Source organism: Monodon monoceros, unplaced genomic scaffold (genome assembly GCF_005190385.1).
Source record: "Monodon monoceros isolate NGI ecotype Baffin Bay Population unplaced genomic scaffold, NGI_Narwhal_1 Super_Scaffold_4, whole genome shotgun sequence".
NCBI lineage: Eukaryota > Metazoa > Chordata > Mammalia > Artiodactyla > Monodontidae > Monodon > Monodon monoceros.
The window spans coordinates 29,011,021-29,036,711 of NW_021703781.1; the positions used below are offsets into that span (position 1 = coordinate 29,011,021).

The 25,691-nt window shown below is 51.3% G+C and overlaps 1 protein-coding gene across 1 annotated transcript in view; it reads left to right on the forward strand.

Moving 5' to 3' along the window:
- Positions 1-18,592, forward strand: part of ANXA11 (annexin A11) — a 42,114-nt gene extending 23,522 nt beyond the window's left edge. The window contains exons 2-15 of the mRNA XM_029245521.1: positions 1,332-1,394; positions 2,945-3,057; positions 4,005-4,391; positions 5,698-5,785; positions 6,033-6,127; positions 6,755-6,868; positions 8,866-8,956; positions 9,345-9,424; positions 9,557-9,613; positions 11,326-11,419; positions 14,489-14,584; positions 15,603-15,661; positions 15,874-15,996; positions 17,808-18,592. Coding sequence (XP_029101354.1) covers positions 1,340-1,394; positions 2,945-3,057; positions 4,005-4,391; positions 5,698-5,785; positions 6,033-6,127; positions 6,755-6,868; positions 8,866-8,956; positions 9,345-9,424; positions 9,557-9,613; positions 11,326-11,419; positions 14,489-14,584; positions 15,603-15,661; positions 15,874-15,996; positions 17,808-17,867 — 1,512 coding nt within the window. The 5' untranslated portion in view covers positions 1,332-1,339 and the 3' untranslated portion in view covers positions 17,868-18,592. The remainder of the gene's footprint in view (positions 1-1,331; positions 1,395-2,944; positions 3,058-4,004; positions 4,392-5,697; positions 5,786-6,032; positions 6,128-6,754; positions 6,869-8,865; positions 8,957-9,344; positions 9,425-9,556; positions 9,614-11,325; positions 11,420-14,488; positions 14,585-15,602; positions 15,662-15,873; positions 15,997-17,807) is intronic.
- The last annotated feature ends 7,099 nt before the right edge of the window (positions 18,593-25,691 follow it).

The window sequence follows — 25,691 nt, forward strand, 5'->3', positions numbered from 1 at the left end:
ACTAGGCCATCATCTGGCCTCCCATTGCAGTCACCAGTGGGACCCACTGACCCAAACAAATTACCATGCCCACAGAGCTGAGAACCCAGACCCATCCCATGGGGACCGGTGGCACCTTGAGGAAGCCCTTCAGCTTCCTTGGAAACAGCATGCCTAGTTCGCCAGTGTAGCTGTGAAAGGCAGCCAGAGTCTTGTAGGTGACTAACAGCGTCTAGAGCAGTGTTTCTCAAAGTGGGGTCCTTGGACTATCACCTGGGAACTAGTTAGAAATGCAAACTCTGGTTCTACTGACTCAAACCCTGTGGGTGGAGCCCAGCAATGTGTTTAACAAGCCCTCCAGGTGGTTCTGATGCACACTGCGGTTTGAGAACTAGCTTGGGACCCAGCCTGGGAAGAGAGCAGCTAACCTAGGGTCCGCAGGTGTGATTGTTAAGGGGGCCCGTAGGTCTCCTCACTCTACTGGTGGTTGGATGCCTCTCAAACGGCAGCAGCCACTGGTTAGCAAGAGTAGGCAGCTTGCCTGACAGTGTGTGGTGTTACGGCAGATCTGTGTCCCTCCCGGGCAGTTCAACTAACGTGAGACACGGCAGAGGGATCTGTACAGAGAGGGACTTTGTGAGAACAGATATCACACCATCACCAACAGGTGAGAGCTCTAGGTTCTGGCCTTTCTCCTTCCCTTACTACTGATCTGCAAGTCCCTTACCTTTCCGAGCTCCATCTGCCCCGTCTGTAGGGACAGGGTTGTGCTCCCTCACTTGTCCTGATTCCGTATCCTGGATCAGATGAGCCCCCCTGAGGTCTCTCCTTGTTTCTAGGAATGATGATATCATACCCCGTTCCCTTGCCTGGTGAACCAGAGGTTGGAGAACAAAAACCGTAGTTTGGGGCAGAGCCAATTTGGAGGCTGCTGTGTATAGCTTGGGGTCTGTAGGTTGGGCACAGGGAGATAGGGGCTCTGGCTTTCCCTGTTGCTGGATGGATGGTGATAAAGAAGATACCAGCAAATAGACCTGGACCCCCCTGAGAATGAGGTGGGAGAAGAGCTTCACACACGTGCTGCATCCCTTGTCAGCAGAAGTGGGAATGGAGCTTGGGTGAAAGGGGTTTTCAGGGAAACTCACTGGTTCATGGGTGGTGAATCCTGTAATGCCCCCGGTTGCTGTTGCTGGCGGGGGCCCAGCAGGTACAGGGTGAGCTGGGCTGCCCACCATGGGTCAGGCCTGATGCAGCTCCTCCTGCAAGGGCCAGCTTGCGGCTGACACTGTTCTCCGGTAAGACTGGTGAGAGCCCCCGGCAGAGCCTGAACACACTTTCCTCTTTCCTTTCAGATCTAACCATGAGCTACCCAGGCTACCCCCCGCCCGCAGGCGGCTACCCGCCAGCTGCACCAGGTAAGAGGGTCTGGGGCAGGCGAGGGAGGGAACGCCCTCTCTGCTCAGGGCCCAAGAGAGGAGAGGGGAGGAGTGATGGTGTTTTCCAGTTATTTCCTTGCTCCCTTCGGACCCCCACAGTGCAGCCAGGCGGGGGAGGGGCTGGAGAAGAGCTTGGACCTTGGGGCCAGGCGAGGTCAGGGTTTGAAGCCACTTCTGGAAAGCCAGGACCAGGCCGGGCCCTGATCTCTTGCCTTATTAGCTGATAGCAGCAGACAAACGTGTACCGTTCTCTGAGACTCAATTTTCTCCTTTGCAAATGGCTTCAAACATCTCCATCACTGGGCTGGCCCAGACAAGAACACGATAGCCAGGTAAAGCCTCTGGCACAGTGTCCTCTGGAGCACTCCTAGGTGACGATTGCCCATTGTCGCTTCTCTTGCCCTGCGCTCAAGGTGTGTGGTTTCCCAGCAGCAGGGCCCCTGCAGAGGGAGGAAGTGGAGGCAGTTGCTAAGGGTCAGACGTTACTGCTGCAGCTGCTCCTGTGGCCCGATAGCAGGGAGGCTGCGCCAGCTGGTCAGGCACCCATGTCCTACCACTGCCACCTGTGTCATCACCTGAGCAGCAAGAGAGGGAGCAGGCGGGCGATTCCGGGAGAGCTCCGTCCTGAGTATCCCGGAGCCCTGGGGCTGGAGAGCCAAACACGAGACCCTCAGGGCCTTTTCGCTGTCATGGACAGGGCTGCATCTAACAGGCCAACAGCCCGCAGGATGATGCTAGCTGCCTAGCTGCCGTGCTGCTTGTCATGGTGACAGCTGTAACATATGAATGCTCGCCGGGCTCCCAGCTAAGCCCTGCCCGGCATTAACTCTCTTAATCCTCCTCACAGCAATTTGAGGCAAACACCAATTATCCCCACTTCACCTGAGGAAACTGAGCCAGGGTGGTTGAGTGCCTTGCCCCAGGGCACATACCCGGGTCCCGATGGGTTCAGAGCTGGGGGTCTTTACTGCTGTTCCCCTGTTGTCCCCTGACAAGGACAGGTGTCTGTTTTCCATAACCGAGCCCTGTCTCCCTCCATCCTGTCATCCTGCCTCTCCCTGCCCCTTACAGACTTGTGATGACAGTACCCAGCCAGATTGGCAGGACACCCCACCCCGACGCCCACCCGCCCCCGCCATGGCTCTCCATCACTGTGGACTCTCAGTGATCCCTGAGCTTGCCGCTGCCCTGGGCTTGGCACAGTGTCCCCGAGTGACCTGTCTTTATGTCTATACTCCCACTCCATAGGGGTGAGCCCAGGAGGGCAGGTCTGCCCTTGGCCCTCCTACCTTAATACCCACAGAGGGTCTTGGGAGTGTTTGCTGAACACCGAATTGAAGGTTCCCTCCTCCCTTCCTCTGGCAGCGGGATCTGGCTAGACTTTGTTGCCCGAGTGTTTGCCGTGTGGTCTATATAGGACTGTCCACGGCTCTGCTTGGCTTCCCCTCCGACCACCTGGGAGCTTGATGTCTCTGCCTTGTCCTGCTGGGGAGCCGCAGGGGCGCTGACAGGCCTGGTGTTGCTTTCAGGTGGCGGTGCCTGGGGAGGTGCTGGCTACCCACCACCCAACATGCCCCCCATCGGGCTGGATAACGTGGCCACCTACGCAGGGCAGTTCAACCAGGACTACCTCTCGGGAATGGTGAGTCCAGCCCTCTTGCTGGGCTGCCCCGGGGGCCACACCGGCGTGGCCAGAGGGAGAAAGGCTGCTGGCTTCCGTGGTGTCAGGGGGGTGGTGTGTGCACGTGCGTGTGTATCTGTGGGCGCCGAGGGTGTTAAGCTATATCTTAGGACATGACGGTTTCCATCAGGGCTCTCACCGGCTCACTGTCCCTCTCTGCATCTTGATTTTCCCGTCTGTAAAATGAGCGGTGGGGGAATGCATTGGGCCACATGGTCTTCCAGGTCCCTTTCAGCTCTGGGGGATTGGGTAGGGGTGGGGCCTTTGTGGAGTATGCATCGAGCACCTTCTGTATGAGCTCAGCGTAGGGATAGAGGGGTGAGGGTGTGCACCTGTGTGTGCATGCATGTGCCATGTGCAGGTGGCCACATGCGTGCGGGGGCTGTTGGTACACGTGGATGACTGTCCTGGTTGGGCCTGGCAGCAGGTGCCAGGTAGCACGGACGCACATGCTACTTTTGTTGATTTGCTTGTTAAAATAGCATATTTTATCATCTAAAAACAAATGTATGCTCAATGTAAACGGTGTAACCACTCCACAGTCTAATTTGTGCCAGGCCCATTCTAGGCACTGGAGATAGAAAAATCCCAGCCTGGGAGTACTTACCATCCACTGGGAAGAGACAGACAGTAGCATAAGGAAACGGTGTGGTGTTAGAGCGAGTGTGGGTTCTTTGGGCACAGGGCAGGTAAAGGGGGTCAGCAGTGCAGGTAGAGGGCGTGTAGCACAAGGTGGGTGGGCAAGGTGGGCCTTGCTGAGAAGCTGGTGGTGCTCGGACTTGGCTTGAGCTGAGTGTGGCTCCTGGGTGCCCACTGCAGGGCTCAGGGCGGGGAAGGGCAGATGGACGGAGTATGGCTGTGCCCCTCAGGGGCTGTTAGTCTAAGGCTCTTGCTTCGTGGACTTTCAGGCTGCCAACATGTCCGGGACGTTCGGAGGAGCCAACGTGCCAAACCTGTACCCGGGGGCCCCTGGGGGTGGTTACCCTCCCGTCCCCCCGGGGGGTTTTGGGCATTCCCCTTCCGCCCAGCAGCCTGTTCCTCCATATGGAATGTACCCACCCCCTGGAGGAAACCCACCCTCTGGGATGCCCTCGTATCCGCCATACCCAGGGGCCCCTGTGTCAGGCCAGCCCATGCCGCCCCCTGGGCAGCAGCCCTCGGGGGCCTACCCTGGACAGCCGCCCATGACCTACCCTGGGCAGTCGCCAATGCCACCTCCGGGACAGCAGCCGGTGCCAAGCTACCCAGGATGCACTGGGTCCGGGACCGTCACCCCTGCTGTGCCCCCAGCCCAGGTGAGTGCCAACTTTGTGCTACTCTCTGTCCAGTCCTGGCTCCAAGGGCCCAAGACATGTGGCCCAGTGTCCTCTGCCAGCAGGGCTGGGGACCGTGCAGGGGACGGGGGAGGACTAGGTCCTCCAGCTCTAACTTGTAGTTTTCAGTGTCACTTCCTCACAGACTCCCCATTCCCTGTTTGTACGCCTGAGGACCTAGGGAGCTACCGTCTTTGTGCCAGCTTGTTAGATGGTCCCTGTGGGAGTTGGGTCTGAATGCCTCCGGGTACTCTTCATTCGGCTGGTGTTATTTACTGCCTGGGTTTTGTAAGAACTGGTCTCAAGGCCTTTGCCCAGTGGCTCTTAGTTTTCAGTCCCCCGGATGTGCCCTCCCAGACTAGCCTCAGAGGATTCTGAAAACCAGCTCCTTTGGGTAGGGAAGATTGTTGGCAGTTCTTTCAGGGCTGCTCTTGGCTCATTTTGGAGAGCAGTTCATGTTTGCAGAGCCTAGAATTCATTGTCATGGTTACACAGTGAAACCAGCCAGGCACAGGGCTAGTGGTATGTGGTTGACTACTATTTTTAGTCAGAGGGTCCCTTCCCCTCCCTCCCTCACACCCACACATCCCCCTACCCCTGCCCTGCTCTGCATCCTCCCTCTCTGCCTTCCCCCTTATTCTTTTCTCTCAGCTTATCTCCTTAACTCTGTTAAAACCAGTTTATACTAGATAATCCACCAAGGGAGAGTTTCGGCAGGAAAAATCAAGTTTGCTTGGAGTGTAGCTGTCATGCCAGGAAGGAGTCCAGCAGGCAAGCAGGCCGTAGAGTCCAGAAAACAGTGCTGGGAAATGAGAACTAGTCCGAGAGGTAGCAGGGCGGCATGTACCATCGTGAAGGCTGGACACCTGCATCCCAGAGGGAACACCGGTTTCTCGTGTGCACGAAGGCGGACTAAGCAGGCCCGTGAGGCAAGCCCTGATGTGTGCTGAGGTGCCGAGGCCTTGAGGAGAGACTGCACCCCTGTTCCCGAGGCCTCCCCTTCATTAAGAGCCCGGGCCCAGGCCTGGAGGACCCGGGCATAGGGTAGATTCTCAGCATCAGGACTCAGCTCTAGGTGGGCTCCTAGCCACGGGAGCCAGGCAGACGTTTCAGTGCCAGGACAGGTAATGGTCACGTTAGGCCGACTCATTGTCGAGTCCCCTGTGCTGCTGACTGCAGACTCCTTCAGGTACCCCAAGTTTTAGAGGAAAGGTCATTTCCAGAGTCTGGGGCAGGCAGTCTCACATCTGGGGGATATAGCATTCTTACTGTCTGTCTGTCTGAGCAGTTTGGAAACCGAGGCACCATCACAGATGCTCCTGGGTTTGACCCCCTGCGAGACGCCGAGGTCCTGCGGAAGGCCATGAAGGGCTTTGGTGAGAGACCCCAGGTGGTGCGAGTCCTAATCACCCCCCGACTCCCTAGGCAGTTACACAGTGGCTCTGTGGGCTGGGGTCGCTGGGTGGAGGCAGCCTGGCCCCAGTGGTGGAGGAAGAGAAGGTGGATATGGGGGTGCAGTTGGGATGCCCAGGAGAATTGGAAGACCCAGGCCAGGAAAGTCTGTAGCCGCAGAGCATCCGCACGACCCCCAGCCCTGCCCACTCCCACCTCTCCTTCCTCCAGGGACTGATGAGCAGGCCATCACTGACTGCCTGGGGAGTCGCTCCAACAAGCAGCGGCAGCAGATCCTCCTGTCCTTCAAGACAGCTTATGGGAAGGTGAGTGTTGGCGAGATGGCGGGGTGGGGGTGGGGTCCCTCCTGACTTAAGGCATATCCTCTAGCACAGCCCTACTCCTGCTTTTCCTTGGGGCCTAGTGGGTCTGGATCTCCCGGACAAACCATAAGGCACATTAGGGCATTTCCTGCTGTCTCTCAGCTGATGGCATCTTCTAGAAGCAAAGGATGTTCTGAAGGAGAAATTCCAGAGTCCACAGGGTACTGAGGTTTGATGAGAGGCGCCCAGGAATCTGGGTTCCAGTCTGGCTGTGCACGACTCACCAAGACCATGGGCAAGTTATTTCCCTTTGAAGGAAGAGGCTTTAAGTACTGAACAAATGCACGGGGGCCATATTTTGATTTGGGGGGCTTTCAGATCTTTAGATAGGTAACCACTGGGTACATATAGGCTAGTGTTCTGGCCCGGTGCCTCTCCTGCTTTAATGGCCATGAGTCCCCTCGGGATCTGGTTTGAATGCGAGCTCTGGTTTTGCAGGTCTGGCCGGGGCCTGAGGTTTGGCTCTTCTCCAGATGCTGCTGGTCCCTGGATCTGGGATATTGTCCCTGTTGGTCACCTCCTGTGGATTCTGAAAATAGGTTTTGTTTGTTTGTCTGAATGTCCAATCAGGATTTGATCAAAGATCTGAAATCTGAACTGTCAGGAAACTTTGAGAAGACAGTCTTGGCCCTGATGAAGACCCCGGTCCTCTTTGATGCTTATGAGATAAAGGAAGCCATCAAGGTGTGTATGCGGGTGTGTGTGTGTGTGTGTGTGTACCCGTGTGGACATACAGCCCCGGGAAAGGCCTGGGTCACGTGGTGTGTCTTCGCTCACTTATTAGCTACGGTTGTCAGCACGGCTCCTGGACCCTCCCGGTTGGAGTCCAAGTGCTGTAGAAAGGGGAACTTCTGGTGGCTCCCACAAGAGGCAAATGAGGCGTCATTCATCATCAGGGAGCATCTAAGTCTCTCCACCTTAAAAACACAGTGGGAGCTGGGGAGCTGGGGTTGCAGAGGGAGCTAGTGATGCAGTGATAAGAGTGGGAGGTGTGGATTGTATCCTCATTCATTAGGACTCTGTTGTTAGCAGATAACAGGAACACACTTGAGGAGCTTAAGCGGAACAGCAGCCTGGCTTGGCGAGGGCCGGGGGCCGGGCAGACTTTTCTCTCTCATCTCTGCTGCTTCTTGAGTGTGCTTCATTCTTCCATCTGCTTCTGTGCCTCTCCTTCCTTAGCACAGCATCCCTGTCGACCCCTCTCCATGTAGCTGTCAGAGATCCAGCTACAGAAGAGGCCAGCTGTCCCTTGGTTCAAATTCCAAATGGGGGCAGGTTCTGATGGGCTTCGTTTGGGTTTAGTATCCCCCTAGTTCAATCAGTTATGACCAAGCGGAGGGTCCTGCACGTTTTGTACAGTCCTGTGGCTCCCAAGACCCCCAGCAGGTGTCCTGTGGATGGGGAGGGGCCACACCCACAGACAGGGGAGTCCTTGTGAACTGAGCAGGTGCCGCAGAAGGAATCTAACATTCCTCAGGGGCCTGATAGGCACAGTGACTTTTCTTGCCCCCACGAAGATGTTACCTGAAACTGGGTTCGCCTTTTTGTGGCTGTCAAGAGACCCAGCCAAGCCAAAGAGCGAGACAAGGAAAGATTTATTACTTGCAGCAAGTAAGAACATTGGGGATCTTTCCCAAAGCCGTTATCTCCCGGAACTGCAAAACTGGGGAAGTTTTAAGCTAAAGGCACATGCATATTCATGAAGGGGCTTGGGTGGTCCACAGAGTCCAAACTTGAAAAGGCCAACCTCTTCATCCCTTAGGTTCCAGTTGATTTGGTGGTTGAGTGCCCAAGGGGGTTTAAATTCTGCCAACAGCTCAAGAAAGTGCTTCAGGCTAGTCTTTACCATTGAAACAGAGCTGGGAGTCTTTACATCTGATTTGTTATCTTTCCTGTTGTTCTTTTGTTCCTTTAAGGGCAAGTACTGTGGCCAGGCTTAGATCACAAGATAGCTTAGGCTAAAAATGGTTTCTCTTATGTCAAGAAAGCCATTCCTGGTTCTCTTGCTCTGGGGACACCCTACTCTGTCTGCCTGCAGAATCACTTCCATTTTATGGTCAAGGAACCTGAGGCACAGAGAGGTGAAGTGACATGCCCAAGGTCACACAGCTAGTGACCAGCAGAACCAAGATTCAACCTGACATAGAAACCAGGCTACTGACCCTGTCCTCTGCCTCCTCACTGTCCCTGACTCGCTCATCTCTTCCATCCTCGATGTTGCTGCCTTCTCCTAGGTGTCTCCAGATGCTCCACAGTCCACTCTAGGACTCACGTTTTCCCACATGTCATGCTCTCGCTTTAAACCCATTTTCTCAGTTGCTTCTCATCTCATTCATGGGCTGAACTTGGAATAAAACAGATCCAGGTCCACCTCTCAACCCCACCATTTACTGTGTGGCCTTGAACAGGTTACTACACTTCTCTAATTCTCAGTGTCCTGGCGGGTGGAATGGGGATGTTCCTTCCCATGATCTCTGCTTATCACCGTGTTGCTGTCATTACTGGTACCTTCCTGGGACTGCAGAGGGGAGGCTGGCTGCTTCAGGCCCGGGCCGCAGCAGCAGCACGATGGGCGAGTCTGTGTCTGTGGCCTGTCTCTGGGGTTTGTGCCCCGGGGGATCCTGAGTGCCAGGGAGGAGGCTGTAACAAGCCTGTGCTTTGTTGTGCTGTCTGCCTCCCAGGGGGCAGGCACTGATGAAGCCTGCCTGATCGAGATCCTGGCCTCCCGCAGCAATGAGCACATCCGGGAATTGAACAGAGTCTACAAGACAGGTTAGGCTGGCCCCGGGCCCTCTGCCCCTTGCAGAACCCTGTGCTTTTAGGGCCTTGGCCACACCCTCTCCCAGGGCCTCTCTTCCTTCCTGGCCTCCTTATCTCCTGCCACCCCTAACACACTGGGATTCCCTCCCAGACCCAGCCCTGCCTGCTGTTTACACTGGAGCAGGTGACTGAGGTAAGGGGGCGCTGGGGAAAACCTCCTGGGCGAGGTTGGGGCCAGGTCAGCCCGGAAGTCACAGCCCCTCCTGATCTCCGGTTGTTTGTTCCTGGGGGCCACGTGGGCCACCTGTCTCCTCATGCCAGAGCCCACTGTTAACTGTGTGCAGTGTGCAGCTTGGTCCACTGGGCGACAGGGCAGCCCTTTCCTGTGTCTCCCTTTTAGAATTCAAAAAGGCCCTGGAGGAGGCCATTCGGAGCGACACGTCAGGGCACTTCCAGCGGCTCCTCATCTCTCTCTCTCAGGTACCTTTCCCAGGGCAGAGATCGGGCCCACAGCAAGGAGAGGTGGATCTCTGGGCCATGGGGAGGAGGAACAGGGAGGGAGGGGTGCGACTCCAAGGAGTGACCTTGACCTCACAGCCTGCTTCCTTTCAGGGAAACCGGGATGAAAGCACAAACGTGGACATGACGCTCGTCCAGAGAGATGTGCAAGTGAGTGTGGTGGCCGCTCACCTGGCTTCCTGAGCAGGGGAGTGTCTTCCACTTTCTTGTGTCACAAGGGAGGGGTTCTGGGATTGAAAGAGCAACAGATAAGGAGTGGATTCCAGATGCTGTGAGTTTTGCAGGGGAACAGTCTCTGGCTGTTTCCTCTCTCGGTTCAGGAGTCCGAGTGCCTCTCCAGAGGAGTTTGGGTTTCCCACTAATGAATTCAGACCATAGCAGTTCTGGCTGGAGAGAGCCCTGGCTTCCTGGTGGGATGGAGCTGGGTGTGCCTCTCCCCACCTCACTGCTCCCGCCCCCCAGGGCGCTGCATTCACCAGGAGCTGCCAGTAGGCTCCTTGTCTCTGTCATATGTCAGAGGACTTCCGTAGTGCCCTCTTGTAAGGGCTGGAAGAGAACCACTCTTCTGGTCTGGCCCATTTGCTTTCCAGGTAAGGACACTGAGGCCCAGAGAGGTTGAGCATTGTGTCCAGAGAAACCTGGAGGCAGAGTCTGGGCAAGGGCTCACTCTCTGTGCCCAGACGGTGCCTGCCTCTGCCCTAGTCCCAGACCGCTCACTTAACGTCTCCCTGGCTTGGGACACCCATTCCTATAACTGGACTCAGGGCTGGATATCGCCAGAGTCCTGGGCCCCAGCTCTTGCCCCAGTGGGGATCTTCCAGTTTCTGTTTCCTGTCCAGGCCTTTTCCCAGCTGAGGCAGAAGTTGCCTTGGTTGCAGGGTCTCGTGCCTACTGCTCTGCCTTCCTAGGTCTGGACCTGCTCGGCTTCACCTCGACCTGTGGGGTCTCTGAGCCCCTGATGGCCACCTTCTGCCCTCAAGTATCAGTGCCTTTAGATCCAAGAGCTGCTATCTGAGGCCTGGAAGGCACTTTTGAGCCATCTGGTACAAGGGTTGCAAATTGGCAAATAGATTGGGCTCAAACCTTCAAAAACCGAACAGGAAAGTGCAAATTCTCCCCATTTGCAAACATAACAGTGTATGCAGTGAAACGGCAGGCAAGCACCTGTCACATAAAATCCCACATCCACAACTGCGATCTATCAGTTGTTGTTATAATTATTGTCTCATGTGTTCCCGCTTATAGATAGGGAAACTGCTTTTAAAGATTGAGAAATTTCACGTAGATATCGGGGTTTCTGGTTCCTCATGAAAAATGGGTCCGGCAGCTGTGAGCCTTGTTCCTCTGTCATGTACTCGGCTGAGAAGTAACTGCCTCTCTGCATGGTCCCCACCACTCTGGCCTTACAGCTGGCCTGATTCCTGCATTTAAGTTACCCAGCTGGCCCCTTTGGGCTTTCAGGTTTGTGACCCCGAATCTAATCCAAACTTCGTGTTTTAGAGATGAGGAAACTGAAGTTCAGAGAGGGCCGGTAGCCTGCCTAGAGTCCCGTGGCAAGTGGGTAGAAGAGCTAGGTCTCAAGCCCATGTTTTCCTCTGTGCTGCTGCTCCCTTGGTTGGGTTAAAGCTGTTCCTTGCCTGTCCTGGGCCCCCACGGCCTTGGCTCTCCTGGCTTAGTGAGAGGATGTGTGGATGGTGTCTACTTCGGCTCAGTGAATGGAGCTCAGCTGGGGCCCTGCCCCCCTTTCCCTCCCCTCTGGGCTTGTAGGGCTTGGAGACTCTGCCCAGCTCTCCTCGGTGACCTGGGCCTGGAGTCTGGGGTGAGGTCTGCATTGCATGTCTATCTGTCCCTCTTCTGTCCAGGAGCTCTATGCAGCTGGAGAGAATCGCCTCGGAACAGATGAGTCCAAGTTCAATGCAGTTCTGTGCTCCCGGAGCCGGGCCCACCTGGTGGCAGGTAAGGCAGTCCCGGCCTCCCTGCAGCCAGTTAATGAGGTCAGATGAGGTATGGCAGGAAACAGCTTGCAGGAACACTTAGCAGTTCCGCTCTGCATGGGCCTTTCACTTCCTTGAAAGAGCCCCCTGGTGGAGATTTAAAAGATATTATCAGCGGTTTCCTGAGTCTGCAAGCATATCCCGCTCTGCAGGAAAGCAAGGGAGGAGGTTAGACAAATGGGAGCCTCCTGTTGGCTGGTATCTTTATCTGCTATAATGTGGAATATTAGAGTTGAGAGAGCCTTCAAGAGCACCTGACCCAGTGGTTTCCAAAGTGTGGCATAAAAAGTAAACATCACAATTAATAGTACTAAGTAACACTTATTTACTCTTTCCTTCAACAAATATAAACTGAGCTCCTGCCACGTGCCAGGTCATGGAGTAGGTGTAGGGAACGGCACTGCAGAATCTCTGTTCTCAGGGGGTTCACCTTGTTTGGGGAGCCTGGCAGTAAACAAAAATCAAATACAATCTGTACCAGTTTGTAAATCTTTAGAGAAGAATAAGTTCGAAACTGGGATAGGAAGTGATAAAGGTGTCGGAGGGTGCTGGGGGCATTCCTCACTGGGGTAATGACATTTGAGTTAAAAACATGAAGGGGGCTTCCCTGGTGGTGCAGTGGTTGAGAGTCCACCTGCCGATGCAGGGCACACGGGTTTGTGCCCCAGTCCGGGAGGATCCCACATGTCACGAAGCGTTTGGGCCCGTGAGCCATGGCCGCTGAGCCTGCGCGTCCAGAGCCTGTGCTCCTCAACGGGAGAGGCCACAACAGTGAGAGGCCTGCGTACAGCAAAAAAAAACAAAACATGGAGGAGTTGCAGGTGCAAAGGCCCTGAGCATGGGGTTCCCAGTGCAACCGAGAAACAGTAAAAGGGGCTGGTGAGGTGGAGTAGATGGAGTGAGTGCGCATAGGAGGAGGTGAGGTCAGAGACGGTAGGAAGCCCTGATGACAATTGCATGGACTTAGGTGTTTACCCTGAATAAAACAGGAGGCCATTGGAGGGCTCTGAGTGAAGGAGAGATGTGATTTGACTTAGGTTCTGTGAGTGTCCTGGCTGTTGTGTTGAGAAGAGAGAAGGGATCAATGGCAGAGCAGGAAACCAGTTAGGAGGCTGCCGCAGTAACTCCAGGGGAGAAGTGACAGTGGCTGGGACCAGCTGGCAGGGGCAGGTGGCAAGAAGCGCTCAGATTCTGGCCCTGTTTGCCAATGAACTGGACGTGGAGTGTGAGAGAGAGAAAGGAGTCAGGGATGACACGGGGTTTGTTCCTGCTGAGTCAGTGGAAGAGGGGAGGGGGCCCTCGACCAAGACTGGGAAGCTGTGCGTGGAGTAGGCTTTAGGAGGGAAGGAAGTCAGGAGCCTTGAGCCACAGATACCATGTAGGCAACGGGTCTGCGAGGCCAGAGGCCAGGAGAGGTCTGGGCTAGAGATGGCAGTTTGGGAACTATGAGTGGGTCGAAGGAGTTTGAGGCTCTGGGACTGCAAGAGGTCCCTTCAGAGGGAGACGGGAGGGAGACCAAGCAGTCTGAGGACAGGGCCCTGGCCATTGCAGGAGAATTAGAAGGGGCACCCAAAGAAAGGGGCATCCTGGAAACCAGCAGTGTCAGCGGCGAATATGAGAGGGCAGGTGAGGACAGAGAACGATGACCACACTTAGCAGCGTGGGTGGGTGAAATCGCCGCGCCCGCTCTGTGCAGGCACTGAGTCTTCAATACGTGCGAATAGGGGCCATTCTCCTGTTTCGCAGATGAGGAAGCTGGCAAAGGGCAGTTGGGGAAGTCAGCTACCCAGGTGGTAACGTGGCAGAGCTGGGGTTTGAACTCAGGCCGCCTGCCTCCAGAGCACACTTTTTAACCTCTGCCCTATTCTGTACTGGAGCGCGAGCGAGCATATGCTCATCTTAATCGTTGCTTATTTTAATGAGTATGGAATATATCTGTAGCACATCAAACCCCCGCTTTCACAAATGTTATTAACGTCAGGGGGAAAGAGGAGCTGATCGGAAGAAAATAGTAAGTAATGAAGTTGGATACAGATGTAGCAGAAATCATGATACTGATATGCAAATCACAGCAGTTTGGAGAACACAGATAGAAACTGAGACCCTGGCTGGGGAAGAGGAGGTTTATATCCTGGGGCAGAGCTCAAATTAGGACTCAGGTCTCCATGGCACACCTGCCTCTCTCGGAACCCACAGCCCACACTTCCTGTGGGTGCTCGGCCCATCCCAGGGTAAGCTGGGGCACTGGATGGGCGTTCGTTCACCGTCAGACTGGGAAAGATTGGCACATAGAATGACGGAGCAGGGCTGGGACTGGAGGTGCGGGGATCTGGGGAGAGACTATCGGTGTCAGGGCTCCTGGACCAGGGATTGAGGTGTGATGGGTGAGCAGTGGCGAGGGCAGTGCTGGTAAGGGGACGGTGAGCAGTCCTGGGGGGCGGGGGGGGGGTGCACTCTCCCTGGGGCAAAGAACTGGCCAACCTGAGAGCTGAGCAGGTGTGGTCACTGGGGCCGTCCAGGGCACCGGGAGCAGAGGGCGAGAGGTGGGCTCTGGGAAGGGGCAGAGGCCTCCTCACCACGTGTCCTGTACAAGTCAGGTAGGGCTGCCGTAATAAAATACCACAGACTGTGTGGCTTAAACAACAGAAATCTATTTTCTCATAGTTCTCATAGTTTCTCATAGTTCTGGAGGCTGGAAGTCCAAGATGAAGGTGCTGGCAGCCATGGTTTCTCCTGAGGCCGCTCCTCTTGGCTTGCAGACGACCCCCTCCTTGCTGTGTCCGCGTGTGATCTTTCCTCTGAGTTTGCAGCCCTGGTGTTTTCTTGTGTGTCTAAATCTCCTTTTCTTATAAAGATACCAATCAGATTGGATTTGGACCCACGCTAAGGGCCTCATTTTAACTTAATTACCTCTTTAAGACTATCTCCAAGTACAGTTAAATTCTGAAGTCCTAGGAGCTAGGACTTCAACAAAGGAATTTGGGGGGGCACAGAATTCAGTCCATAACATGTCCCTCTGTCTTGCCACTAGTTTTCAACGAATATCAGCGAATGACAGGCCGTGACATTGAGAAGAGCATCTGCCGGGAGATGTCCGGGGACCTGGAGCAGGGCATGCTGGCCGTGGGTAGGTATCTTGGCCTGCCCGCTGCGGGGCTGTCGTGTGTTGTGAGTTTTCAGGGTGCTCACCCGCCCTCCGGTTGAGGAAGATCATAGTGAAAGGGTCCAAGATTGCTAAATCCAGTTGCCTACATGGTGGGAAATCAGGCTGCTTCTCGATTGCTGAATAGTTGTACCCCCAGTAGTCCTGGAGGTGTCTTGTTTATATTTCAAGCCCAGCCCTGGGGGAGGGAGCTGCAGTGCGGGCCCTAGTGGGAACGTGACCAACTGTTCTCCCGGAGGAAGATGATGCATATCCTGCCAAGTTTCCTCTAAAAATACATCCCTGCAGGCAGTTGTCAGATGTTTGTGATGGAAACACGTGGAAAGATTTTTTTACTTGCAGCAGCAAAACAGGCCCTGGGCAAGGAAAGCTGGCGTAGCTCCCAGGACACTGGTGTACTTCCTGCAGTGCCTGTGTCATGTCCTCCAGAGCAGGGCCTGATGGGCTCCAGGTCCGTCCTACCCCCTCCCCCAACCCTGAGGGGTTGGCCCCTCTTTATACCCACTTGGGAACATCACGGTTTGCCCTTCCTCTGTTTTGCTTTTCTTGGAGCTTTCTGGATGGGACAGATTTCCCTGTGTACCCCATGGTAGGTATCGTGGCCTGAGAACCCTAGTTAGATGTTCGTTCCGCTCGGCCATCCTTTTCCATGAGGGTCATGGCATCTCCAGCCTGTCCTCTCCTGCCTGAGCAGCAACATGGTTCCACACACCATTCACGTTCCTTCCCTGCACAGCTTCCTGCATCACACTGGTTGTCAGGAAATGTGTTGGGTTGGTGTCCAGGCTCTGCATGTCTCTGTTCCAAAGGGCTGGAGCCAGGATTGTAGGATAATTGAGCCTAGAGGAGATGAGGGGAGAGGAAGGTGGATGCAGCGGTGTGTTTGATTGGCATCCGGCCTCCTAAGAGGATGCTGTGTGCGTCATGTCACCCTGGACTGAGTTTTCTGCAGATCGAGTTATGCCGTGTTTCTCTCTTCTAGTGAAATGTCTTAAGAATACCCCAGCCTTCTTTGCTGAAAGGCTCAACAGGGCCATGAGGGTAGGTAACCCCCAGGTGCAGGGTCTGGGTGGGGGGTGTCTCAGCCCACTCGTGACTGGGACCTTGCTCAGGGGAGGAGGCATGAGGAGGGCCACCCTTCAGCCAAGAGGACAGAGGGCCCCGGGGCGGGGAGGGGCCCAGGGCCCAGGGAAGGTGGGGAAGTGGACGGTGAGGAGGCCCGTTGCTCATGCCCCTGGGCCCACTCTCTTTAGGGAGCAGGAACCAAGGACCGGACCCTGATCCGCATCATGGTGTCTCGCAGCGAGATCGACCTCCTGGACATCAGAGCAGAGTATAAGCGGCTGTACGGCAAGTCCCTGTACCACGACATCACGGTACGGGCCTCTGGGGGCTGTCTGGGCTGCCTCTTGGCGTCCTGCTCACCCACGGACCTCCCTGGCCACTCCCACCGTCCCCTTTACTCTCCCTCCTCAGAGCTCTCGCGGGCTCGGCTTCAGCCAAGTATGGGCATCTTGTTTGTGGTCCTCGTACTTGCCCTCTTCAGTTTTCACTTGTTCATCTGGTTGTACAACAGCAGGTTGTCAGCTCCTGATGGCAGGGTGCCTCTTGACCCTGCTGTCGCCCCTCTCTGTGTCCCAGCATCCAGCACATCTGCTGTTCAGTAAACAGTTGTGGGGGGGAGGGTCCAAAATCGGCATCAGGGAACACAGGACCTCCCCCACCTGGTGCCTGGCCTTCAGAATCCAGCCACCCTGTGGGTCTGTGATCCATCAGTGAGAACTCAAGCCCCGAGCCCCCCGGAGGGTGAGCGGCTCTAGCTCCCTGATTAGTCCCCTCCCTCAGCTCTGTGGTGGAGGCAGCACAGGAAGGCAGTTCAGAGGGAGAGCTCGGGGGTCACACTGCTTGGGGTCCAGCTCTGGCTTTTCTACTTGCTCACTGTGTGATCTCAAGCAGCTTGCTTAAACCTCCCTGAACCCCAGTTCCATCATCGTTAAGAGGAGGATAATAATAGTACCCCCCGCCCAGGACTGTTGCGTCTTAAAGGAGGTGGTCCACGTGAAGCATGTTGTGTGACACATGTACGTGTCTGATAGAGACTAGCTCCTGTTTTATCACTGTGCCAGAGCCAGTCTGATAAAATTGATTCCTGTCGCGGCAGGGGTCAGGGGGTCTGACACTTTATTTCTGAACTCACATGAACCTTGAAATTGAAGTCACCACACCCAGGTCCTGATTTCAGACTCACTAACGTTTGATGTTGGGCATGTCACTGAGAGAGGCTTCTCTCTCTTTTCTTGGATATAAAAGCAATGCTGTTGATAGCAGAGAATCAGTAATTATTCACAAAGTATCTTGTGTGTGCCAGTAGGTTGTGGTCACCGAACAGGCCTTGCCCTCAAGGAAGGAAACGATGGCAGGAAATGATGAGAAATTAGCTAAGTGTGGCCTTACTTCTAATGTAAGTGCAGTGGACTCAGATAGAGGGGATATCAGCGTGAACTGGGATGCCCAAATAATAACAGTCCCCTTCACTGGACGGTCGTATCATAGTAGATTACACTTCCTGTACAGGACACAGTAGTGCATTATGGTATAATCCCAACTTAGTGCAACAGAAATGCACTGGGCAAAGGCCACTGGTAGGTAGCCCTGGGTAGGGGGGGTTTTGGCTATTTAAAATTTTTTTGTATTTGTTTTTCAAATTCTGACTTTGATCATTCGGGTGAGTACAGTTTTCTCTCTTTTTTTTTTTGCGGTATGCAGGCCTCTCACTGTTGTGGCCTCTCCTGTTGCGGAGCACAGGCTCTGAACGCACAGGCTCAGCGGCCATGGCGCACGGGCCCAGCCGCTCCGCAGCATGCGGGATCCTCCCGGACCGGGGCACGAACCCGCGTCCCCTGCATCGGGAGGCGGACCCCCAACCACTGCGCCACCAGGGAAGCCCCCAGCTTTCTCTTTTTTAATGGGAGGGCTCAGGAGGCTGAACTGCGTTGGCAAAGGCCTGTGCCACCTGCAAGGCCAGCGTGTGAGCCTCTCACCTGCTCTGGCACCAGCACGGTGGGGAATTTCCTAGGATGGGGCTGCCTCTCTGTAAGGGCACCTGGGGCAGAAGAAAATCAGGAGCCAGGAAGCCAGAACTGGCCGAGCCTCGCTTAACTGATGCCTTACTTGTTTCTGTGACCAGGGAGACACTTCTGGGGACTACCGGAAGATACTGCTGAAGATCTGTGGTGGCAACGACTGAGTGGTGACTGGTGGGTCACTTCTGTCCACCTGCTGGCAACAGCGATGCCAGGAAAAGGCCAAAAGAATGTTTGTTTGTAACAAATCCACAAAAAACCCCTTGGTGTCCCAGCGCGGACCATCCGTAGAACCTTGGCCCCGTCCCCCGCCTGCCCTCCTGATCCGTGTCTTGTGCTCGTGCTGAGGGACCTGGGTTGGTCTTGAACTTTCTCAGGATACCTCCTCCCCACCCCCACTCCTCACAGCCTCTTGCAGCTAAAGTAGACGTTTTGTTTCCTGACTCATGCAGTCATTCCCCTTTGCTTGTGGCTTAAACTCCTGGCTTCGTTTTAGTCATATAATGTTGTATGTGTTATTTGGAGGTTTTTTTTTTTTTAATATATAGTCGTTGCAGACAGATGCGTACACGTCTTTGCTGCATACACAGTTTGGGTGAGACAGGTGGGGACTGGGGGCGCCATGTCCTCACTGAGGAGTAAAAGGGAAAACCTTTAAGAGTACTCTTTGCATCTGGTGAGAATGTGTCATGAGCTTTGTTATTGCCAAACTCACTCCTTTTTAGGAAAGAAAAAAGCCAGAAAGTCATCTGTTCCACGCAAAACCACGAGAACAAAGCCAGCTCCCTGCCAGTGACAGGGTTACTTGTAATTGAGAATGTGCCTTAAACCTGAATGTCGATGGCCGAAAGCTGTTTCCAAATTAAAGTCAGCCAGTTCTGGAAGTGTTTACCTGGTGCCAGCTTGTTTTCCTGTGCTTCATGATTCTGCCCTGTAGCGCAGGGGTCCAGCCTTACTAGCCGGTGGAAATTTTTATGACTTTAAATAGAAACTTGTGCTTAGGAAACTCTGAGCATAAGTAATTTGCAGGGACTGGGTCGTAAGGACATGAGAAATGGAGGTTCCTGAAATTCGTGCTCAGGGCCCGGACGCTGAAAAGGCATCATATGCGGGCACGGTGAGGCCCACTAGGGCGAGGAGGAGGAGCGTGGTCCTTCCCCCCAGGTCCGGAAGGAGGGGCACAGAAAGGAGGGGGTGTGTGCATGACTCCTGGGGGAGGCCTTACCGAGGAGGATCAGAGAGGCGTGAGACCGGCTTCTCCCCTCAGGGACCCTTCAGTCTGAAAGGGAGCTCCTGGCTGTGGTCCCCGGCAGGCCCTTTGCCCCTTGGTTGGTGGTGTTAGGAGAAGGCAAGTCCAGAAGGGACAGAGTTTCTAGAAGTCGTCGTCACTTCTAGAAGCCCAAAGCTTGTTTTCTGGTCAGGGATCTTCACTCCCTTTCTGGTTTCTTATGTTGAAAGTTTAGAAAGGAGAGAATCAGAGATTATGGTGGGAGCCCAAGCCTGCTGGGCCCTAGCAGGGGCCCCAGGGAGTGGCTTGTCCACAGAGTAGACGTCTGCTTGGGGACACCACCCTGACTCCTCCCTGCCTTGTGGACATAGAAGAGGGGATGGCCCAAGGGACGTGGGGCAGCCGTGAGCTGGACACTAGCCTGGTCTACCTAGACCTGCCTTGCCCAGCCAGAAAGGCTGATGTGGGCCCTGGGATGGACGGCAGGCCCTGCTTGTCACGTCAGCTCTGCTTCAGTTTCCATGCCTAGAGCCTCTTGACCAGGACCCAGCATGCTTGGCTGCCCTTCCCCAAGGGCGGGCCCCTTGCCCTTGGGTGCCAGGTGGGACCTGCCTGGTGGGATGAACTGTGAGGCACTGCACAACTTGCCGTGGGTCCAGGCCGACTTTGGTGGCCTCCTGCACTGTGCCAGAGTCTAGATTCAACCTCCCATAACGTGACTGTAAATGTTCTGTGACATTACTTTGTCCCATTGTCTGCACCGGAGGTTCCAACCTGGTGCCCAACAGGCAGTATTTAACCTGTACGTGCATTCACTTTGGTCCCCAAAAAGTCCTTTTAGAAATCTGAATTCGTTGCCAACATTTAAGCATTGAGCAATTTCATATTTTTAAAAATCTGGAAGAATGGATTCTCACGAAAAGCCAAAAATTCTAGTAACGCTTGCCCAGAATTCCTGCACAGCAGTTGCTGCTGGAGCCAACTCACAGGTGCCCTGTTTAGGTGTGTACTCTCCATTTTGCCACAGGCCCCACTACTCCCTATTGATATACCATGTGCACGTTACCTGTTGGGCCCTTACGCGTCTTTGAGTTTGAGACCCCTGGCCTACACACTTGGGGGCCACCTGTGTTCAGCCTGGTCCTTATTTTCTACCTTTCTGTCCCTCTGACTTCCCTCTTGGTCATGCCCATGGGACCCGACTCATAGTAAGGATGGGCTGGAGGACTATGTGAATGCCTCACAGATCTCTCCAGAGACAAAGAAAGGCACCCACTGCCTTCTAAGATCAGTAAAAGGTTATTAACACTGACGGTGATGCTCAGGATAAAAAAAGATGAGGGAGACATTGATCTTACAGGTCATCTTTCTGGGAGGAAACTACACTGGGTCTTTTCCTGCCTCCTGGAGGTGCTAGTCAAGGCCGGTCCATGCCGCACATCTAATGTCACTTCCAGAATAGCAACCAGAGGATGAGGCATGAGGTGAGTTCAGCCCTGAGTCTGTTTTCAACAGCTGTGGGGACATTGGAATGAACACTGTGTGTTAGGGACAGGGACAGGACTAGGGTGAGGCAATGAGTCACTTGCCTCAGGTGCAAAATTTGAGAAAGGAACCTTGGAGTGCTCACTTTGTAGACGGGGCAACGGTCCTAAGTGGTGGTTCTCAAACCCTAGTGTGCATCAGGATCTTCTGAGGAGCTTGTTAAAGGCGCAGGTCCCTGGGCCCTGCCCTCACAGATTCTGAGCAGCCATGGGGGCCAAGAAACTGCATCTGTAACCTGCTTGCCTTATATTCTGATGCTGATCTAAATACTCCTGCACTGAGCCAGAGAACTTCTGAAATTAGAAATGTTCACACACAGGGCAGGTGAGCAGGTGGCAGAGTGTTTCAGTCCGGCGGTGGGAGGTGGGACTGGTCCACTCCCAGCTTTGGCAAGAAGGATCTGAAAGATGAGCCTTTGCAGATGCCCATGGTCAAAGCAACAACTGGATGGCCATGCCATGTCCATCCTTGTGCTTTGGCAGGGAGTTATAGTCCTAGCCTAGGACTTGGCCCCTTATTTCTGCCCTCGGCTCCTTCCTACCCTGGCTGATATGGAGTGGAGTCAGACATGAAAACAGAAATCAAGCTAATCATTTCTCCAGGCAGATACTAGACTAGCTTAAATTTTTTACCCCATCAAACCTGAAAGCTTCTCTGCTCGTGTTCCTGTAAGGACAGGGACATCATTACTCAGTCCTCCAACTGGCCCTATACAGGGTTCCCTCTCAGCAAAGGATTTGGTCGGTCAGGGTCTCAACTCTGTAAGGGGCTCTTACCCTCAACGCCTACTCCTTGGAAAGCTTGCTTTGGCCTAATACTGGTGTCCACTCTGAACCTCGTTCCTTCCCAGCAATAAGAGCTGACACAGCCCTGAATCAGAAAGAGCACTGGTCCAGGAGTCAGGCATCCCTTTTCCCGTCTCAGCTCAGCTACTGGTTTGCTGTGTGACCCTGGATAAGCCACGTCTCCTCTTTGGGCCTAAAACGAAGGGAAGACTAGATCAGAGCTTCTTAAACTTGATTGTAGTCAGCGAAAATGGTAGAGTAGGGAACTCCAAAATGCCTGTTCCTCCGTAAAAAGTGACAAATAAGATGGCAAAAACTGTCAGAATCAACTTTATGAGAGCTCTGAAAATGAAAGTTTGCAACCAAACAAAAGCTTAAAAAACAAAGTTGAGTCTTGGTAAGAGGATCTTGCTTCATTTTCACTTACTCCAGCCTTATCCTCCTCACCACAGCTCGGCATCAGCCTCAAAAACAATATCCACATTCTGTTATAGGTTCCTAGCAATGAATGGAGCAGAATGGACCTTGTTCTCAAGAATTATGGTTGGTTGTTTTGATCTTTCTTGTTGCTCCCTGAAAGACTGGCTCAAATGACTTGCTTTTATTTTACCTAATTTGGAACTCTCCCAAGGAGGAGGTGGTAACCCTCAGGGACATTTGAAGGCAGATTCATTAGCACTGATGCCTGGAGAGAGGGATAACAGTTGGGGCAAACAGGAGACAAATTGAAAAGTTTGGGGAGCAAAGGCCGATGATGTGATGCTTTGGGGAATAATGGTTTTAGAGTGCTCCCATTAATTCCTGGGAATCTAGAAGGCCACACACATGCCTAGGGCTGGACACATGCTTAGAAAAGACTTGAGAGGACCGTAAGCTCTCACCTCTGGCTGACCTTCAGGCTCTACACATGCAGAAAGTGAAGCAGGCAGAGTCATAGACTGCCTGGCAGAGTATCCAAAGATTTTCCCCAACACACACATAACACATTTGTAAAGACTGGGAAATTTGGGGTTTTGTGGTTGTTCCAGGAGTTTAAGGAGTTGTGTTGGATCACTAGTGACCACTGAGTTAACTGAACAGAAACTTCAATGACCACACCAAATACAGACTTTAAAAAACTAGTTCAGAAAGTCACTAAACAAACTACAACAAATTCAAGAAGCAGCAATAACAAACTCTGGGGAGGGGGAAGAATCTGATTTCCACAGTTTTCACATAATGTTCAAAATGCCCTGTTTTCAACAAAAATTATTGAGGCATGCCAGGAAACAAGAAAGTATGACCCATACTCAGGAAAACAAGAAATCTGCTCATAGAAATTGAGGAAAACCGAGATATTGGACTTACCAAGAAAAGACTTTAAATCAACTGCCTTTAAAAAGCTCAAAGAGCTAAAGGAAACCACGTGTAAAGAACCAAAGGAAACTAAGAGAATGATGTCTCACCAAATAGAGAATGTCAATAAAAGGAAGTTATACAAAGGAACCAAATAGAAATTCTGGAGTTGAAAAGTACAATTATAAATTTTTAAATATCACTTAGAGGGGCTCAAGAGGAGATTTGAGAAGGGAGAAGAAAGAGTTGGCAAACTTCAAGATAGGTCAATTGAGATTTCCCAATCTGAGGAGTAAAAAGAAAAAAATGAAGAAAAATTAACAGAGCCTAAGACCTGTGGGACATCATCATGAAGTATACCAACGTACACATAATGGAGGTCATAGAAGAGAAGAGAGAAAGCAGAAATACTTGAAGAAACAGTGGCTGAAAGCTTAGAAATTTGATGAAAGACAGTAATCCACACATCTCAGGAGCTCAGTGAACCATAAGTAGTATTTTTAAGAAGATCCACTTTGAGACACATTATAACCAAACTGTTGAAAAACAAGGAATCCTGAAGTCAGCAATAGAGAACTGACTTGTCACATACAAGGGATCTTCAATAAGATTAACATCTGATTTCTTGTCAGATACCATAAAGGCTAGAAGGCAGTGGGATGACATATTCAGTGTGCTGCAAAAAGAAATGTTAACAGGAATCCTATATCTGGCAAAATAGTCTTCAAAAATGAAGACGTTAACACATTCCTGGGTGAACAAAAATTGAGACAGGTTCTTGCTAGTAGACCTTTCATGTGAGAAATGCTAAAGAAAGTCCTTCAAACTGAAATGAAAGGATACTGGACAGTAATTCAAATCCACCTGAAGAGATGAAACATTGGTAAAGATAAACATAGGTAAATATAAACATCAGTATTAATATATATTTTTTGGTTTGTAGCACCTCTTTTTTTCCTATATGATTTAAAAGATAATTGCACCAAACAAGGATTATAACACTGTGTTGATGGGCATAAAATGTATAAGGACGTGATTTGTGACAATAACATTAAAGGCAGGTGATGGAGCTATATAAGACATATATAGAGAGACAAAGCTTTTGTATACTATTGAAACTTGGTATTAATTCAAACTGGTTATAAATTAAGATGTTAATGTAATCCCAGAAAATAACAAAAGTAGTAAAAGAAAGGAGAAGGAATCAAGTGGTACACTTGAAACCATCTAACATAAAATGTGGCAATAATGGAGGAATTAAGGAGCCCAAAAATTACGACATAGAAAACAAATAACAAAATGGTACAAGTCTTTATTTATTAGTAATTACTTTAAATATAAATGGAGTAAATGCTCCAATTAAGAGGCAGAGATTGGCAAAGGACATTATATCCTAATAAAATGGTTAACCCATCAAAATATAACAATTATAAACATATATGCGTCTAACAATAGATCCCCAGAAAGTTTGAAACAGACTGACAATTGAAGGGAGAAATAGTCCCAACAATAATAGTTGGAGACTTCAACACTTCACTTTCCCTATTGGATAGAATAATTAGACAAAAGATAAACAAGGAAACAGAAAACTTGAACAGCACTATAAATCAACTAGACCTAACAGACATATATAGAACTGTCCACCCAACAAGAGAATATGCATTCTTCTTAAGTGCACATGGAAAATTCTCCAGATAGACCACAAAAGAATCTAAATAAATTTTAGAAGATTCAAACCATACAGAGTATCTTCTATGACCACAATGGAATGAAATTTAAAAGAAATATCAGGAGGAAATCTGGAAATTTTACAAGTAGGTGAAAACTAAACATACTTAAAAAGAACAGTGAGTTAAAGAAATGAGAAATTAAGAAATACTTTAAGATTAATTAAAATGAAAGCCCAAAACTTATGGGATGCAGTGAAAGCAGTGCTCAGAGGGAAATCTATAGCTGTAAATGCCTACATTAAAAAAGAAAAAAAAAATCTCAAATCAGTAGCCTAACCTCCCACTTTAAGGAATTAGAAAAAGAAAAGCAAACTAAACCCAAAGCAACCAGAAAGAAGGAAATCATAAAGATTAGAGTGCAGATAAGCAAAATAGAGACTAGAAAAACAATAGAATCAATGAAACAAAAGCTTCTTCAAAAAGATCAACAAAATTAACAAACCTTTAGACTGACAGAAAAAGGAGAGAGGAGACTCAATTACTAAAATCAGAAATGAAAGTGAGGACATTACTAACAGCTTCATAGAAGTAAAAGGATTATAAGAAAATACTGTTAACAACTGTATGCCAACATTATTAGATAACCTAGATGAAATGGGGAAATTCCTAGAAACACACGAAGTCTGAAATTTGACTCAAGAAGAAATAGAAAGTCTGAATAGACCTATAAGAAGAGATCAGTAATCAAAAACGCCCAACGAGGAAAAATCCAGAACCAGGAGCCTTCACTGGTGAATTCTATCAAACATTTAAAGAAAAAGTAACACCAATCCTTCTCAAACTCTTTCCCCCCAAATAGAGGGGGAAACACTTCCTAACTCATTCTGTGAGACCAGTATTACCCTGATACCAAAGCCACAATAAATGTGCAAAAAACCTCAGTGAAATACTATCAGACTGAATCTAGCAGTATATTATAAGGATTATCCAGCATGAACAAGTGGGATTTATCAAAGGAATACAAGGAGCATTCAATATGTAAGAAATAAATCAATGTAATACATATTGACAGAATGAAGGGGGATAAAAACTACATGATGATCTCAATTGATGCAGAAAAAGCATTTGAGAAAACCCAACATCTTTTCACATATAATAAACCTAAGAAACTAAAAACAGAAGGAAAATCTATCAACCTGAAATAAAGGGCATCTACGAAAAGCATACCCAATGGTGAAAAAATAAAAGCTTTTCCTTGAGATCAAGAACAAGACAAAGATGTCTGCTATTGCCACTACTACTCAACATTGTATTGAAAGTTATAGCCAGGGTAATTAGGCAAGAAAAAGAAATAAAAGGCATCCAGATTGGAAAGTAAGAAGTAAAACTCTATTCACAGATTACATAATCTTATATACAGAAAAT